The 17,980-nt window shown below is 38.7% G+C and overlaps 1 protein-coding gene across 1 annotated transcript in view; it reads right to left on the bottom strand.

Moving 5' to 3' along the window:
• The window catches only part of LOC133861553 (twinkle homolog protein, chloroplastic/mitochondrial), a 30,868-nt gene extending 17,752 nt beyond the window's left edge, over positions 1-13,116 (bottom strand). Inside the window, exons 1-6 of the mRNA XM_062297339.1 lie at positions 12,778-13,116; positions 12,219-12,452; positions 11,850-11,983; positions 1,473-1,528; positions 1,319-1,376; positions 1,105-1,212 (exon numbers count right to left, since the gene is read on the bottom strand). Of these exons, the coding sequence (XP_062153323.1) occupies positions 1,105-1,212; positions 1,319-1,376; positions 1,473-1,528; positions 11,850-11,983; positions 12,219-12,452; positions 12,778-12,937 (750 nt within the window). The 5' untranslated portion in view covers positions 12,938-13,116. The remainder of the gene's footprint in view (positions 1-1,104; positions 1,213-1,318; positions 1,377-1,472; positions 1,529-11,849; positions 11,984-12,218; positions 12,453-12,777) is intronic.
• Positions 13,117-17,980: the final 4,864 nt, after the last annotated feature.

The raw sequence follows: 17,980 nt of genomic DNA, 5'->3' as shown, positions 1-17,980 counted from the left end.
AGTTACATGTATATATTGAACCCTCGTCCGGGGCCTCGCCTTCTCTTCAGTATTCCATAGTACAAAAATTGAAAGATAAGCAGAATAACAAAATCCCAATAAAAAATTATTCTTATAGATAGGTAATATATTACAAATTTCTTTTATGCCATATATAGCTATTGTACATGCATCGACCAAAGAAAAACGGTCTAAGAACGTGGTTACTACAAAGACTTCCATAAAGAGCAATTGGGTACATACTCATTCAACAATGCCGTCAGACAAGTTAGTCATACAAGGTTTCAAAGAAAAAGGTACTGTTAAGCATAGCTTAAATCATCCACAAGAATTCCCTGATTGTGAACTCTTAATTGTTATTAATCCATAACCACCCAAACATTTTGTTGGAAGAAGCATGAGACCCTCTTTAACAATTTAACTGAGTAGGTTCTTTAAGAGCAAATGTCAGCATATCAATAGTATTAGTCATATTCATCTATAAAGAAAACCAAGTAATATATACACACTGCCATATCAGAAACTGGCCACATAATGTTTTGAAGAAGAAATACAGACAGTACATTGCCCAGTGCCTAAACATTCAATTCTCCTCTACAACCACAACAATTAAATGCCTAATCAATTTTTCTTTTTTTTCTTTTCAATGTGCAGTGCTTAAACAAAATCTTGCATCCTTGGACATTGTCCCATAATGATTGTTTCTAAGAGATCCCATTAATGCAATGAATAACGTATATCTACACATTTACAACTCAATGAAGTCAACAAGCCTACTATTTGAGTTCAGAAGCATGGTGCTAATGTGCATATGTAAAATGCAGCAGTCAAAAGAATCATCTGGTAATTGCACATTGCTTAACAGGAAAAATAATTCAACAAACTAAAATTTTCCATGTAATCAGCAATAAAATGACAAATGTACCTTAGTAGGAAACCACTGCCATTATGTGTTTACCAATGAACGAATGTATTATTGTACAGAAAAATAGGTAAGCAAACTATTAGGGACAAATAACAGCTATGATAGGAACCACTCACACATTCTAAATCAACAACAATTTCACACAAGAAAGAGGTACAAAAACTTGAAACTTAAACAACCTCGTCACGAAGTGGTTCTAATTTCAGATTCTCCACCGTGATTTCTCTTATATTCTTAACTTTGGTTATTTTGTTCAATCCAGATAACGACCTGCCATCTGCAAAGGCCTGCAACCAAAGGGACAACACGAGCCAGTGACTCTCGCGTTTAGTTATTTTCAGAGGGCACAACTAGGAATAGATATGAATAACACAGATGAGAAAACTATCTTACTGTCGTACTGCCTTTCCATCCACATTTAGCACGGAAACACACCCATAAAGCAGAGCCCCTAACACTCAGAAATGCGCAGCATAAAAAATAGTAGCAATTGGCTAAGAATCAAATACGAAAAATTAATAAGATAGAAAAAGTACAAGAAGCATACCCATCTTCTGCAACAAAAAGAGATAAGGTCTTTTCCTCTGAATCCCCACCTTTGCACTAACATAACAAAGTTAAACAACAAATACATTCAAATTTAGTACTACAAACAAAAACTGTTCTCACTCAAAAAAAAAAGGCATTCCCAAAGGCATATCTAAGTTAGGATTGAAACAAAATTGTGATAGAAAAATGCACTCCAAGGCCAAAAGTCTCTGCTACATAAGAAGATTTTACAAATGTTCAAATATTTCCCAAAACCAGCTTAAATTTCTTTCATAATAGTTTTACAATTGAAGGGGCACCTTCCCCAAGCTTAGATGATTCCTTCTGCAAATCTTTCACACTAAAATATAATACCTCATAAATTGATTTCAGGATAGGCAAGGATAGAGCTGCAAAATTGATTAGTGTATCAACTTGATTTCAGTTTATTTTTATTAACTGAACCAAGCATAAACAAAAGTGTAGCTCTTATAATAAATGAACAAAACTAGTGTAAACTCCTCTTGGCTCGTACAAACTCGTATATTTTATATGTATTATTTTTTTTACTATAATTTTTAACTTTATAATAAGAAAACTTTAAGTGTTCAAAAAGATTAAAGTCTTATCCTAATGGGATAGATCAAGCGGGAATCCTTTTAAACTTAAGTCTTGATATATGTTCATGTGTGTGTGAGTCCGCATGCATGCACATGTGAATATATATGTACACTATTTTTTTTTTTTTATAAGTAATCGAAATATTATTAAAAGCGTAAGGCGCCCCAGGTACACAAGAAGTAAAAAACAAAACACCTAGCTAATAGGGGAAAAAAGAATAAGAAAATCATGATAACTAATCGCCAAAGGAGAAACAAAAGCAGTTGCCCAAAGATACAATATGTTGAAAAATAAAGACTAAATCTCCTAGTAATATATATCTATATATACACACACTATAAAATAGACTTAGATTCGAGATTAGATTGCCTAAATATGTAAATAAGGTTGTAAGATGTGATATAAATAATTCATTTTGTAATAAAAACAAATATATATATATATATATATATATATATATATATATATATATATATATATATATATATATATATATATATATTTATGATTTGTTATAAACACAAAGTAAATTTAATTTTTATAATTCTTTTTTTATATAAGTAATTGAGATATCATTAAAAACGTATGGCACCCTCATGTACACAGGAAGTATAGAAGAGAAGCCACCTAGCTAGCCGGGAGCAAAAAAAACAAGAAAATCATGATAACTAATTACCAAAGGAGAAACATAAGCAGCTGTTTAAAAATACGAAGTGTGAAAAAATAAAGACTTAATCTCTTCCAAAGTCCTATCGTGGTCCTCAAAACTCCTATCATTTATTTCCCTCCATAGTCACCAAAAACGGCACAAAGGCACTATCTTCCACACAGTTGCTCTTCGAATGCTACCAGCAGTCCACCAACAAGCATACAAATCAACTATTTGTCTAGGCATAACCCAAGACAACCCAAATCGATTCAATAAAACATTCCAAATGGCACAAGCAACCTCACAATAAAGAAGAAGATGGTCCACAAACTCCTCATTCTTTTTGCACATACAACATTATCAACCACAATGACGCGCCGCTTCCGAAGATTGTCCATGGTAAGAATCTTTCTAGAGCCCCCGACCACACAAAAAATGGTCACCATCAACGGAACCTTAGTCCTCCAAACAGTCTTCCGAAACCATCATGACAACCGATAACCTTGTAGAAGGATTTAACACCAAGCAACTCTCTTTTGGAAGGGACCCGCCGCAACTTGTCTTCCTTTTCCTTTCTCATTCTTACTAAATACAACATTCTGAAGAATGAGGCAAAGGCATCCACCTCCCAATCTTGAGCCGCTCTAGCAAAGCTCACGTTCCACTAAATAGCACCTCCAAAAAATTCCACATAAGCTGCAATAAGAGCATACTTTGCGCAAGCAATACTACATAAAACTAGAAATGCCTCCTTAAGGGCCATATCCCCACACCAACAATCATGACAAAATCTAACCGTAGTAATCTCCCACCTCAAATTTGGTGTGACTACAAAACTTCTCCTAACCCCACATAATATTCTTCCAGAAACCCACTCCATACGCCCCAACAGCCTCACTAGAACACCATCGTCCCGAAGAACTTCCACATTTAGAATCCACCGCCACCCTCCACCAAGCCTCTCTCTCAAGCCCATAACGCCAAAGTCATTTACCTAAAAGAGCATGATTGAACCTCATCAAGTTCCTAATCCCCAACCCTCCATCAAAGATCGGCATGCACACTTTGAGCCAACTCACCAGATGATATTTGAACTCTTCACCTAGCTCACCCTATAAGAAATCACGTTGGAACTTCTCAATACGATTTACAACACTCGTAGGGAGAGGAAAGAAGGACATGAAGTACATAGGTAAGTTGGATAGGGTGCTCTTGGTAAGGGTAATCCTACCACCCTTAGACAAATACAACATTTTCCAACTAGCCAACTGATGTTTTATCTTCTCAATAACACCATCCCGTATATACTTGGCCTTATAGGATGCCCCCAACAAAAGACTTTCAAGGGCAGGGGCGCAACCCAACAACTCAGAATCCTAGACAGCCCAAGCACATTATGAACATTTCCCACTGGAACCAATTCCAACTTGGCTAAGTTCGTCTTCAAACCTGACACAGCTTCAAAACATAAGAATAAGCTACGTAAATTGTGAAGATGATTTAGGTCGGCCCCACTAAAAAGCAAGGTATCATCAGCAAACAAAAGATGAGAAATATCAACCCATGTCCCCATAGAGAAACCAGACAACAATCCTCCACTCTCAGTAGCCAAAATATCCTACCCAACGCCTCCATCACTATGACAAATAGCATAGGAGACAAAAGGTCCCCTTGCCTCAAGCCACGAGAGCTACCAAAGAAGCCTATGCGAGAGCCGTTCACCAAAATCAAGAAACGCACTAATGAAATACAATGAGCTATCCATGAGAATCACTTTCCCCTTCCCCCCAAATAGCATAGGAGACAAAAGGTCCCCTTGCCTCAAGCCACGAGAGCTACCAAAGAAGCCTATGCGAGAGCCGTTCACCAAAATCAAGAAACGCACTAATGAAATACAATGAGCTATCCATGAGAATCACTTTCCCCTTCCCCCAAACCCGCATCTTCTCAGCACGTACAACAAAAAACCCTAACTAACATGATCATAAGCGTCTTTTAAGTCCAATTTACAAATAACCCCCGTTTCTCCAAATCTCATTCTGCAATCAAGCCATTCATTAGCAATAGGAATAGGATCTAGAATCTACCTACCTCGGATGAATGCATTTTGTGACTTAGAGATGATCTTCTCCAACACCGTCTTAAGCCTATTCGCTAGAATCTTAGCAATATTCTTGTAAATGCTACCAACCAAACTGATCGAGCGGGAAATCTTTGGGCCCGACAGCCCCAGGACTCTTCAAAATTAGGGCGAGGAACGTAGGATTAAGGCTTCTCTCAAACTTACCACTAGCATGGAACTCACAAAAAACCTTCATGATCTCCTCTTTCAAAACAACCCAACAAGCTTGGAAGAAAGCCATAGAGTAACCATCAAGGCCCGACACCTTGTCACCATTCATTGCTTTCACAACGCCCCACACCTCCCTTTCCTCAAACTCCCTTTCCAACCAACTAGCATCAGCCTCATCAATAGAATCAAAGGAAAGACCATCCACCATAGGTCTCCAACTGGACTACTTGGTAAACTTCTTATAAAACTGGACAATGTGCTTGTTGATCTCTGATTGGTTAGTAGAAATTATGACATCAATCAACAAAGAGTCAATGGTGTTCCTTCTTTTGTTGGAGTTAACCATTATGTGAAAAAACTTTGTGCACCTATCACTGTCCCTGCTCTACAAGACCCTAGATTTCTGCCTCCAACTCACCTCCTCCATGGGAATAGATCTTTCTAACTCACTTAACAATTTATGTCTTCTTCATTTACTCCTCAACCCCTAAGGCCCTTTCTTCTTCGAGGACATCAAAAACATTTAGCTCTTCTAGAAGAATCTTCTTCCTTTCTACATTGCCAAAAACCTCTCATTCCATCTCTTTAGGTCAACTTTCAAAGCCTTCTCTTTGCTAGCTAAAATGAAGCTAGGAGAGCCTTGAAAAAGATAAAAGTCCCACGGCCATTTCACCCTGTCCACAAAACCCTCAGACTTTAGCCACATATTTTCAAATCTTAAGGGCCTACTACCCCCATGAAAGTCACCACAGTCAAGGAGGATCGGGAAATGATCCAAACAAAGTCTAGGAAGCCTCCTCTATGACACGCCAGGAAAATGGGCTTCCTACTCTGAAGAGACCAGGAATCTATCAATTCTAGACCATGAGGAATTATTTGACCAAGTAGAAGTACCGCCTACAAGAGGGAGATCCATCAAGCCCTGCTAAAAAATGAAATCAAAAAACTCTACCATAGCTGAGCATAAACGAGCTTCGCCCGATCTCTCACTAGAGAATCTAATAACGTTAAAATTGCCCCCAATGCACTTAGGCAAATTCCACCAACTGAGTAAACCAGCCAACTTACACCAAAGAAGCCTTATATCCATATCGGAATTAGAGCCATAGACGCCCGCAAAAGCCCAAGTGAAATGATCCTCAACATTTCTAAAAGCGACAACCAAGGAGCAAACCCCCCACATACTCGTCGATTTTCTCTGCCACCCTCCTATCCCACATAATCAAAACAAAACCAGAGGCCCCTCTCTTCTAGTTCTTTGGTGCTCTTACTTTCTTGTATACTCTTCGTATACAAGGATTTTCCTCTTTCTTCAATAAAAAATTTTATTATTCATCAAAAAAAAAAAAACCAGAGATCCCTCTAGAATCCAAACAATACCAATCTACATGATGGCAACCCCACAAACTACGCACAACACTACGAGACATGACTTCAAGCTTAGTTTCTTGGAAACAAACAATGTCAACCGTCCACTCTCTAAGTAAGTTTCTCACCCTCATACGTTTATTCGCCTCATTCAACCCTCTCACATTCCATAATAATAGTTTAGTTCAAAATAAGTATATCCAATTCACTCAAAGGATATAATCTCAACAATAATTAAGTAACTAATAGTTGACACAAATTACAAAATATTAAAAAAATTCCAGATTCAGCCTCCTCTTTGGTGCTCTTGTTTTCTTGTATACTCTTCATGTACGAGGATTTTCCTCTTTCTTCATGTACGAGGGGAATGTGAAGGGCTTTGTAGACTTCATGACTCTAATTGATGCGGAGCATCGTCTAGAGGCTTCAGTTTCCTCTTCTAAGTTTAAAGGGAGTCGTGAAGTGAAGAATTTAGAGTGCTCGATTAATTATGATGCTAGAGGTTTTGGTTCTAGTAGGGGCAAGGCTAAGCGGCCTAATGTGATGTATTAGTCTCGGGGTTTTGTGGGCTGGTTTTGTAGGGGTTTTCTGGGTTTCCTTCTGTTTGGGTTTTTCGGGTATTTTTCCCCTTCCCCTCTCTTTCCTATTTTGGTGTCATTTTGTATACTTCCTGTATACTTAGGGGCATCTTTACGCTTTTTATAAAATTCTCTACTTACTTATCAAAAAAAAAAAAAGTTATTATTATTCATCAAAAAAAAAAAATAGCTTGAGGTCATTTCTGCGTATTACTCTTCATAGGAGTATCCTTGCCTTGGCAGTAACTAACCTGAGCTAAGCTGAGTATTAAAAGTTCATGATTGGTTTGTTTAATTTTGTTTGAATACGAGCTAAGCTCGAGCTTATTACTATACTAGATTTCCTCGCGACCATTGTGGAGGCTAAATCCCTCCGTTTTTCGGTCGTGAAAGGGTTAGCAAAGCTTCAAGTGGAGGAAAAGAGGAAAGGGTTCTCAGGGTTTGCTGTTTTGGGGACAAGACGCACTACTTGCCTATTGTCGCTGGTGGAAGAGGTGCTAGGTAATCCTAGGATCGAGGAGTTCGTCAAATCTTTTAGGGAAGGGTCTAAGGCGACCATCACTTGGAGAGGTGAGAATAGGTCGGTCGGTTCTTGGAAGTAGCAGTTTATGCCATGGGAGGCCAGAGAGGGCTGATTCTGTTTCCTGAAGGTCAAGATGGGCGGGGTTGGAGCCGTGTTTCTAGGGAGCTGAGCAAAGCTCTGGCCTTACTTGGAGCCACAGATGGGTCTCCGTGTTCTGGTGGTCCTCCGACAAGAAATAAGCTGGGAAAGGAAGCAGGACTTCCGTCGCTCGGGGAGGTGGTGCACTCGGCAGCAACTACTTTTGTCATGGATTGCCAGCCTTTGGGTCAGAATTCTGGTTCACAGGGCGAAGCAAAGATTGTAGTCGCAAGGCCGGTGGCAAAATGGTGCAAGTTGGAGAAGATTCAGCCACCGGGTAGGGAGATGGTAGTGATTCAGCAGGCGGTGGATTGCTCCACTCTGGAGAAGCAAATGTCTGATCCCTTGGGTAATACCCTTCGAGTTTCTGATGGCTCTAGGTACAGTTTGACGAAGGGCGATGTTGACCCATCGATGCAGGAGAAGGATCGACTTATCAGGAAGCTTCTCGATCTCTTTGGGGAGTGGATCGTTTGGGCTCGTAGGATTACACCGATTTTGGGCCTCAAGTGTCTTGGGCTTAAGCGCAAGGCGGGCTGCTTAGCAGCGGGCCGGGTGCTCAAGAGGGTTAAGGTGGTTTTTAGAAGGGCCCGATTTCGAGTAGGGTCTAGTAGATTGGGTTCCAAGCCCTTGTCCAAGAAGGATGTTTTGGTGGGTTCTGACGCTGTTGTGGTTTCGAGCTTGGTGTCTTCATCGGGTTTTGCAGTGGGTGATGGGAGGCTCTTGGGTACTTGTGTGATTCCTGGTATGTCGTCGCCAGTGGCTACCGATGGTCCTTCCCCTAGACCTGTTCCGACATATTTTGGGCCGGAATATCCTGTGAAAGCATTTGGATCAGATGATTCTGTGGTTTCGGGTTCTACGACTTCAGGTTCAGCGTTCTGTAGTTCTGAGCTTTCCATTCCTCCTGAAGGTGCCGGTTCCTACTTGATGGATGCCAATCTCTCTGTTTCCAAAGGATTTGCAAACCTTTCTAGGCCGGGTTCTTCTATTCCAGAGTCTGCCTCTGCGTCTCCAGGTGTATTGCTGCCGATGATCTCACCCTCTTCCCCTTGTACAGCGTTTTGTGGGTCCTCTGTGATTGCTTCTTCTTTCGAAGTGAGTGCTCCCCTTGGGTGCTCAGACTTGGATTCTTAGGGATTTTCTAAGGGGTTTTCTCCTGCTCCCGCGTCTGTAGTTGGGTCAGATTTCGGAATCTCTTCTTTGGGGGCGACTGCGTTGGGAGAAAGGCTCCACTTTTCTCTTCTAATTATGTCGGAGAATGGGGCTCCCATCTACCTGTCTTAATCCAAATCAGTTATGAGGTATCATCGGAGATCGACGGCTATAACTGCTCAAATGGATACTTCTCTGATTGGCGAGGCTACGTTAGCTCCCAATGCCCCGGTGACGCAGTTTTTTGGTGCTTCTTCTCAGGCCTTGGGCGGGACCGTGGTCCAGTCTTCGCCGAAGCTAGGTGGGGGAGTGGGCAAGTCTCCTCCGTCTAGCTTTCTTCGGCGAGGCTTCCTTCTCCCGAGTGTTCCCTCCCATTTGAGGGTTGCGCTTCTCCTATCGCTGAAAAGGAGGTGAATTTCAGGTCGGATGGCTTGATCCAATCTCAGAAGTGGCTTGTAGGTTTTGGCCTGTTTGGGGAGATTGTTGTGTGGGATCAAGGAGTTGAGGATTTGGTTGGGGAGGAAGAAGGAAAGGAAAGGCTTAAGTGCTGTAGTTTGAGTGCTCCCGACATGCCCTCGGATTGGGCATCGGATGGTGTTGAGGATGAAGATCTGTCCTTCTCAATTTTGGATGCCATTAAAGAGGACTTCCATCGAGTTAAAAAGGGTACGCGTCATAAGACTAAAGGTAGAAGAGAGTTGTTGAATCTGGAAAGCTCCATTAACTTCGGCGATGCAAGGGCGCTCTCTAGAAGAAGGAAAGGAAAGGCTTAAGGGCTGTAGTTTGAGTGCTCCTTGTGGGTTCCAGGTTGAAGGGCTAGGTCTTTGTGGGGTTTTTCTTGGGTTCTGTTATTGTTGCTTTGAGTACTTCTTGTGGGTTTTGCATTTAAGGGCTTAGGTCTTGTGGGTTTGTCCAGGTTTCTTTTTGTGGGGTGTTTTGGTTGTTCCTGTGTATACTCCCTGTGTACTTAGGGGCGCTTTATGCTTTTTAATAAAACATATCTTACTTATAAAAAATAAAAATAAAAAACCAAGAGAAACAAGAGCACCAAGAACTAGCTGTTGTTATAATCTAGAAAACAAATATGATCTACCAAATTTCCTAAAGAGAATGTAGGAACATGAGCAAGGGCCCAATCCAGGAGAAATCTCAGAAAGGAGGATTTAAGAAGTAGCACATTGGACTCACTATCCTCAAAGATCCAACAATTCCTTTCTCTCCAAATACTCCACATTAAGAGGGCTGGAATAACTTTCCAAATAGCTTCTCTAGGATGTCCATGCCCAAGGAATTCCCAACAATGGAGCAATTGAGGCACATTACCAAGTGTGACCCAAGAGACCCCAAAGCTGATAAGCACCAAGTGCCAGATATCCACAGAAAACTCACAATGGAGGAGAAGATGATTAATAGTTTCCTCATCCTTCTTACAAAGGCAACATCGATTAATTAGCTAAAACCCCCGCCTTCTAAGATTAACCACCGTGAGAATTCTACCCAGAGCTGTGGCCCATAAGAAGAAAGCAATGCGCGGAGGGGCCTTCACCTTCCAAATGCTTTTCCAGGAGAATGAACCAGGCTCTTCACTACTAGGAGAAGTTAACATAGTGTAGTAGTTTTTTGCTACAAAATCATGCCAGCTCAAAAGAGTCCACACCATGCTAACCATAGCTCCCGAACGCGCGTTTATAAAGTATAAAAGAGTGAGAAAAGAATCCAAAGATTCAATTTCCCAATCATGAACATCTCACATGAAATTAAGATTCCAAAGGGTGTGTGGACTGGAGCGATCCATGTACTCCGAAACCAAAGCCTCCTTGTTACGAGCTAAGGCAAAGAATTCAAGAAAAGAACACTTTAGAGCACTATCACCGCACCAATTATCATGCCAGAAACAAATGTGAAGGCCAACCCCATCTTTAAAGGAAATATAATTGGAAAAAGCTCCCCAATTTTTCCTAATATACTTCCAGAGACTAACCCCATAAGAACCTCACGCTTCCGCAGAGCACCACCCCCCTCTCTGAAGTAGCAGTGGAACAATAGATGATCCAGGGTTTCACCATCTTTTTCATAGATGTAACGCCAAAAAACAAGAAAAATGATTATTCATAATCAAAATCTTCTAAAGAGTAGCAGTGCAAGCATGAAAAGCTACTTTAGAAGAACTTAAGAACACCAAATCTCATTCAAGGGATGTTCTATGTCTAGGAACCCTCGAAGCCATATATGATAACACTTTAGTCAAAATGATTATTCCTAGATATAGTCCATCCCACCTCATCTCCCATAGACAAATCCCTTACAGCAATGTACATTTAAATATTACTGCAACGAAAGAAACTCAACAATCAAAGCCAGCCCCCAAGCCATAAAAGCCTTGATAGAAAGTAAACTCTTTTGGAAATGTCACATATAGGCTCATGTCCACTTTAGTGATGGATTATTTGTGTCTGGTTTGCAGAAAATGTATCCTCAAATTTACTAAATCGCATACATCGCATGTCTAGTGAACATGAAGATGTACTATTTATTCTCCTCTAATTTTATTGATTTACTCTCACATTAGATATTTGTTTTCCCACAAGTCACCAGAATCAAGAAAATAGTTCATCTAAGCACTAGATTCAATCAAATAAAAGCAGTACGGTTGAAATATCAATGGTTTTCTTTTTTCTCCTCTTCTCTTGGTGAATTAATTTTAAGTCTACTCAAGCAATAACAATGGTTATTCAAAGTGAAATTTCATTAGATAAAACTAGAACCTTTTCTTCACTACCTATATAGTCACCTAAGTTTGTTGCCATAATTCAACCCATTTCCTTTTCTGAAACCGGCTTTCAACGGCTAGGCTGCCAAGATTTCAGATAATATAACAGCATCAGAGTGCATATTCATTCTGTATACTTCAGAAAGTTAAAACTAGAAAGAAAATTGGAACATAGAAGGACAAATTTAATAAGCTTAACCAGACCATTAAATCCTTGAAATGCTTAAGAATCCAATTCCCAGAAAGAACATCTAAAACAATCAATATTATAGCAGCAAAACTAAAATGTAAAAGTGCATACTATCGGACACAGCAAGTGGTTGTATTGCCCCGGTTTACATATATTGCTGTCCATGCCAAGATTCTCCAGTTTCTTCTTCAGAATCTCCAACTCTACCGAATCAACCCTATTCTTAGCCGGCCCCTCCCAATAAACTTCAAAATAGACAACCAGTCATATATCTACATATTTTCTCTCACACATACTAAGAACAATATTGATTCTCTAATAAGTTTTGTAAACGAAAATGGAAATATGGTACAATATGAACTCTAAAAAAAAAGTTTAATGAATCCACTAATAATTTTTGCAAAACAATAACAGTATACAAACCCTCCAATGTAAATAATCCATAATAACATTCTCATAGGTGTCTTAAGCTGGAAATACCTGGACTTGGGGCATTGGCATGAGACATAGAAGAGAAACCATTAGTTTTGAGGGAAAATGGCTGATCTCTAGAGATGGGTTTCGAAGAATGGACAGAGAAGAGGAGTCTATGAGTGTGACAGAGGCGTCCATGCGAAGAAGGGGCTAATGGGATTGAAAAGGAAGTTGATTTCAACATGTTCTTGGAGCCCATCACCCAACCCTGGCTTTTGGTGTGACCGCCATTTTGAAGCCCTGTCATAGGTGTAAATGTACGATTATTTTTAATTTGAATTATCCACAATTCATTGCTCCTACATATATACGAAATATAACGTATTGCATAAAAATAAAAATAAAAACCCAATTTTCATTTCCTTTTCCGTTGTTTTATCTACAGCAAAACAAAGGAAAAAAGAAAAATTGGTAGCAAAACAAGAAACAAGAAGAAGAGGCGAAAAAAGCTCTACTCCGGGGCAGGAACTGAGGTTGATGATATGAAATATGATGTGTAAGCAAACAGGACATGAGGTGCTTTCAAGTGTTGGTTGGTGAGTAGTGAAACGAAGGAAGTAAGTACCTGGTGGAGAGGGGACCTTGGAAAAGGAAGGGGCGGTGGCATGAGAGAGAGACCGGGACCAAACACGGCCTAGTCTCCTGGGCGAGATAATAGAAGAGGAGGATGAGAAGAAGAGGGTGCACTGGAGAGGACGACACAGACACTGCAGAATGAGCGGCATTTTTTCTTTTTCTTTTGCCGCTTTTAGGGTTCTTTCACTCTTCCTTCACTGCGCTTTCCAACTTCAACACAGTTTCCTTCTATTTCTCGTTGTTGCGAAGCAGTCGATAAAATTTTCAGTGGGGTACTACCCTGAACTAACTGTGTCCCAAATTTCAAAAAGTTCTGTGAGGGGCTATTTTATCGTCCCTTCAACCTCTACTCTCAGAGTCATTCTACGGAGTAGCATTTTGTGCGCAGTTATTCCGCATTTTCCCTTGGGTTAACCAGCCTTTTATTTCAAAAAAAACAAAAAACAAAAAACAAAAAACAAAAAAAAAAAACAAAAGTGTGTGCGTCATATCATTTTCATTTTCCCTCTTTCACTCTCTCCTCCCAAATTTTTCTCCTCCCACCACCACCATTCAGCTCCGGCCACCACAAAGCAGTGTCGACGCCCCGACTCCTACCATCCAGTAAATCTCCCTGTTTGGTCTTTTAGATCTTTTTTTTTTTTTTTTAATCCTTTTTTTTTGCTATGTGTTGCTGAAAGAGCTCCTAGTTTCTTACTCCGAAGTTTCCTAGTCGTTCTTTTTGTTTTGGTCTTTCGAAATTTTCCTGCAGAGATTTTCTGTTTGTTTCTTAGGAAAGTTTCTGTTCTTGAATTTTATCAGCTACTTAAACTGCAGCTTGTCTAGTATAAATTGAGAAGTAAAAAAATTGAAACTGTATTTGTTGGGCTATTTTTTGTATTTGTTTTCCGTCCACTAAATTTCTAGAATTGGATTTTGTATTTGGTTCATTTTTGTATTCGTATTTAAATGAATCAGATATGTTTGATTTTTACTCTATTTTGTATAATCTAATTGTGTATCAAATCGGCCATTTTACCTTGAATTTATTGTTTATCATGATTTTTTATTTTTCATTTGGGTTGATTAAAGTATTCTAATTTTACCTTGGATTTATTATTTATTATTCAGTGAGTTGCTTTGCGTTTCTGATGCTGCTTTTGTTCACTATATTTTGGTTGTGCATAATACACTTTTGTTTCATTTTGTGGTTTTGTTTACTTGGGGAATGAGTACGATGATGATAATTTGCTTCCACATATTACGGTTGATGATGATCTGTGTTCCCAAGTTGTCCCTCAAAATGGTTTGTTAGGTTCTTCCTCTCTCATTAGTGCAACATTTGTTGAATGTTGTTTTGTTAAATTTTATCATTCACGATGGCTCTACAATGTTTGTTTTTTTTTTTTTTGTTATAGATGAAAATAAAATTGTAAATGATGTGGAGTCGGACGACAATGAGGACCAATGTGAGTGGAAGCTCATAGATGATGATGGAAATGTTCATTCGCCAATTTCACCTAATATTCAGCATAGTGATGTTTTTGGAACTCAATATAGTACAACTACCAAGGTATTTAAAAAGAAAAAAAAAATCTTAATGAGATTTAAAAGTTGGCTCGTATTATCTAAAATCTTGCTCATAATTTTGCAGGATATATAACCACGTGAGCTATTGGAAGGGTAAATTGGACAAGAGGAATGGAAGGAATGAAAATTACTATGTATTTTGTTGTTTTGGCATTTTTTTGTGTGTATAGACAAGTGAATATGTTTTGTAGGATATATGGCCACGTGAACTATTGGAATGGTAAATGGGACAAGTGGAATGGAAGGAATGAAAATTACAATGTATTTTGTTGTTTTGGCATTTTTTTGTGTTGTATAGACAAGTGAATATGTTTTGCAGGATATATGGCCACATGAGCTATTGGAAGGGTAAATGGAACAAGTAGAATGGAAGGAATGAAAGTCACAATGTATTTTGTTGTTTTGGCATTTTTTTTATTTTTTTTATTTTTTGTATAGACAAGTAAATATGTAGATTTTCATATGTAATGGTAGCTTGTCCCTTTTTGTTATTGCAACTAGTAGATTTCCAAGGTGTTGCAACTACCTAATAAGTTGATCCCATGTACTTTGTTGTGATGTTGAATATTGTGATAGGATGGGAAGAATATTATCTATTAAGTTGTCAAATGTTCTACCTTTCGAGTTCATGTACTTGTATTTTAGGTTTCAATGGCATTTTCTTAGGGTGAATGATTTGTGGGGGACAATTAACCGTCCCCCAACCTCCTCTTTGTATTAAAATACACTTATTTAATGAAAAGAGGAGGCAAGTGGACGACAGACCATCCCCTGCATATCAGGGCCCTTTTCTTAGATGGGATACAACAAATACAGAACATTAAAACGCACAAATTGGTTGAACATTTAACCAATTATTTGATGCACTGACAAAATGGGCATCCATCATTTTGATTTGTTGTTGCAAACTTTTTGGTGTTAATGAACTGTATATTGGAAGTTATATAATACTTGAAAGTTGATACTCAAGGAATGGAGTTCATTTGTTTTGTAATGGGAATTGGATGTTTAGTGCCCTACATTTGTGTTCAAATGTAAAGAAAATATGCACACTATTAAAACCTTTTAAATTAGTGCATACCTCTGTGCACTGATTTGAAGTTGCATAAAAGTGAACAATGTATACAATGCACATTCGACTATAGACTAAAAGTGAACAAAAAAATATACCAAAAGCCCATAAGCTTGAAATAAGGCAACATTCTATAATAAATATCAAGCTATCAGCATTACTCTAAAATGTCAAAACTATTAGCACTATAAAAAAATCCTCTCCCACCAACATCCAACTAAACCAATCAAAAAAATTGTTTGTCCCAGTTATATCTTTTGGCTTCTTGATCTTGTTTAAATCACATCATTGGAGAACTTGCACGTTGCTAGTGAAGAACTTGCATGTTCCACTAAATATGAGGCTTTATCCTGCATCAACATCATGAAGGAAAAAAATCATATAAAAGAAAACAACTTATATTCTAACATAGCTGAATGCTATATCATGCAACATAACTCTCCGAACATAAAGAGCATTGAGACTATTTAAAAAATAAACAGTCTGTCGGTCACACTAAGAGATGAAAATCTGTACTTCACCCAATGCCTAACTAGTGATAGTTTTGTGATCTCATGGCTTAAAGCAAAACCCAACTACCAATTTAACCCCATGCCAAAACTCATACCCATAATTTAGTAGTTAATGATCAACAAACATAAAATCTCTATCAAACTCACACCAATGGTTAAGTATCCGATTGCCAACATATACAAAATATTCTTAAACAAGATTAAGCTAAATTTAGTCCTTCACAAGGAGCATTTAAGATTCTGTCCCAATATGATCCCTAAGGTTCACTGTCCCCTTCACTTTCCAGGTTTCTTTACCACTAAAGAAAACAATATCCATATGGAAAACAATAATTTTGAGTTCCATGTTGAGTAGGTGGTATGATTCCAACAATGAAGTGAGTTTTTAAAGTTGTTTTTAGACCTTATGCACCAGACATGAAAAAATAAAATCTCTTCCTGAAGTTGTTAAAATACAGGTAATATTGAATACCTCTAACATTATTAGCCAAGGAGTAGCTCTTCCCAGAGAGCATGCCATCACTAACAACTGTATGGAAAATTGGTCAGACTTGGAAATCAATTAAAACAAGAGTTCAAACTATACATAACAAACATGGAATATAAATGAGAATCTTTTGATAAAACGCCCTGGTAAAGGTGAATGAGACAAGATGAAAGAGAAAGCACTAAGACTCAATTCACACATGATAGGCAAATGCCATACCCGATAAAAAACAATTGCAACAAGGAGGCTAAGAGTCATTCCAAACGATGATACCTACACAAGTGATTTTAGATTTTGTTCAATACGTATGTCCACAAATAAACATTTTGAGAGGAAAAAAAAATAGAAAAATTGTCCTGACACACAATAAAAAGTAGACTGGGCCCAGCTTTGTCCACCAACCAAGTAGTGATCCCAGTAACAATAACCTATTGAAAATAACAGGCCTATTTTAAGTAACTCTAGTAAGAACTTCTTTTGCGATGTTTGGATATCTACATGAAGCAGCACAAAATTTTATGTATCAGGGCATCTTTTACCTGAATAACACCAAGTCCTAAAGTTGCCACATTACTTAATGATACCCCTGCTTATATTCATGGCAAATAATTAAACCATCAAAGTCAAATAATGGAATGCAAGCCAATATACAATATTGTAGCCATGACTATAGCAAGGAAAACCATGATTTGATTTCTACCATTGATCTAATAAGGATGCATTTAGTTAGGATGAGAGAGCCAGAGTGTGAAAGATAAAATTGGTATGTAAATTTGAGACCTTAAGATGGGTTAATTCTATCACATTAAAGTGATCATGTAACATAACACAGTGAAGCATGAATTAGGCAATCTCAAACAAACAATAGATGTTTTCCTTTCCTCTTTTGTAGAAAATGATTATCGAGTAAACGTCAAAAATCAGATTTTTCATACAAATGTATCATACCGAAATCCATGTAATATTGTAAACCATCAGACTAACTCTATATATAAAGCTTTAACTAAATAACTAATAATACGATAACAGTTCAAAGCCCAATAAGAATCTTGGTCAAGAGAAATTTCCTACAGTTTTTTGCCGGTGAATCCATGTTTTGACCCAACAATAAGAATCTTGGTCTAAACCCCTATCATAAAGGGATAAAAATTCAAGAGTATAGAAAACAAAAATTAATCAGAAATTTCAATGTGTATGCTAAAGGGAGCTATAGATCTTATGGGTATCCAAAAAAAAATGGCCGATTGAATACACAACCAAAATCAAGCACCAAAACCCAGATGAGTGAACCCCCAAAAAAAAACAAAGAATCAAAAGAAAAATAGACTGGTGGGCGGAGGCACTGGCGGCGGCGGCAGCTACACGACTTGGTGGTGGCCGACGCTGCTTGGTGGGAGAGGGGGGAAGGAAAGAATTCGGGTGGCTCGTCCGGCTCGGAGCTTTTCGTAGACCTGGGGTGCTTTCCGTCCACAACTTGGAGCCACACGAAGGGGTCGTTCGTCGGTCGTCGTCGTGGTGGGTCGTCCGGCGTTTGGTGGTGGATGTGGGTTCG

Source organism: Alnus glutinosa, chromosome 2 (assembly GCF_958979055.1).
Source record: "Alnus glutinosa chromosome 2, dhAlnGlut1.1, whole genome shotgun sequence".
NCBI lineage: Eukaryota > Viridiplantae > Streptophyta > Magnoliopsida > Fagales > Betulaceae > Alnus > Alnus glutinosa.
Note: the sequence above shows the minus strand (reverse complement) of the source record. Positions and strands in the feature narration are given on the sequence as shown.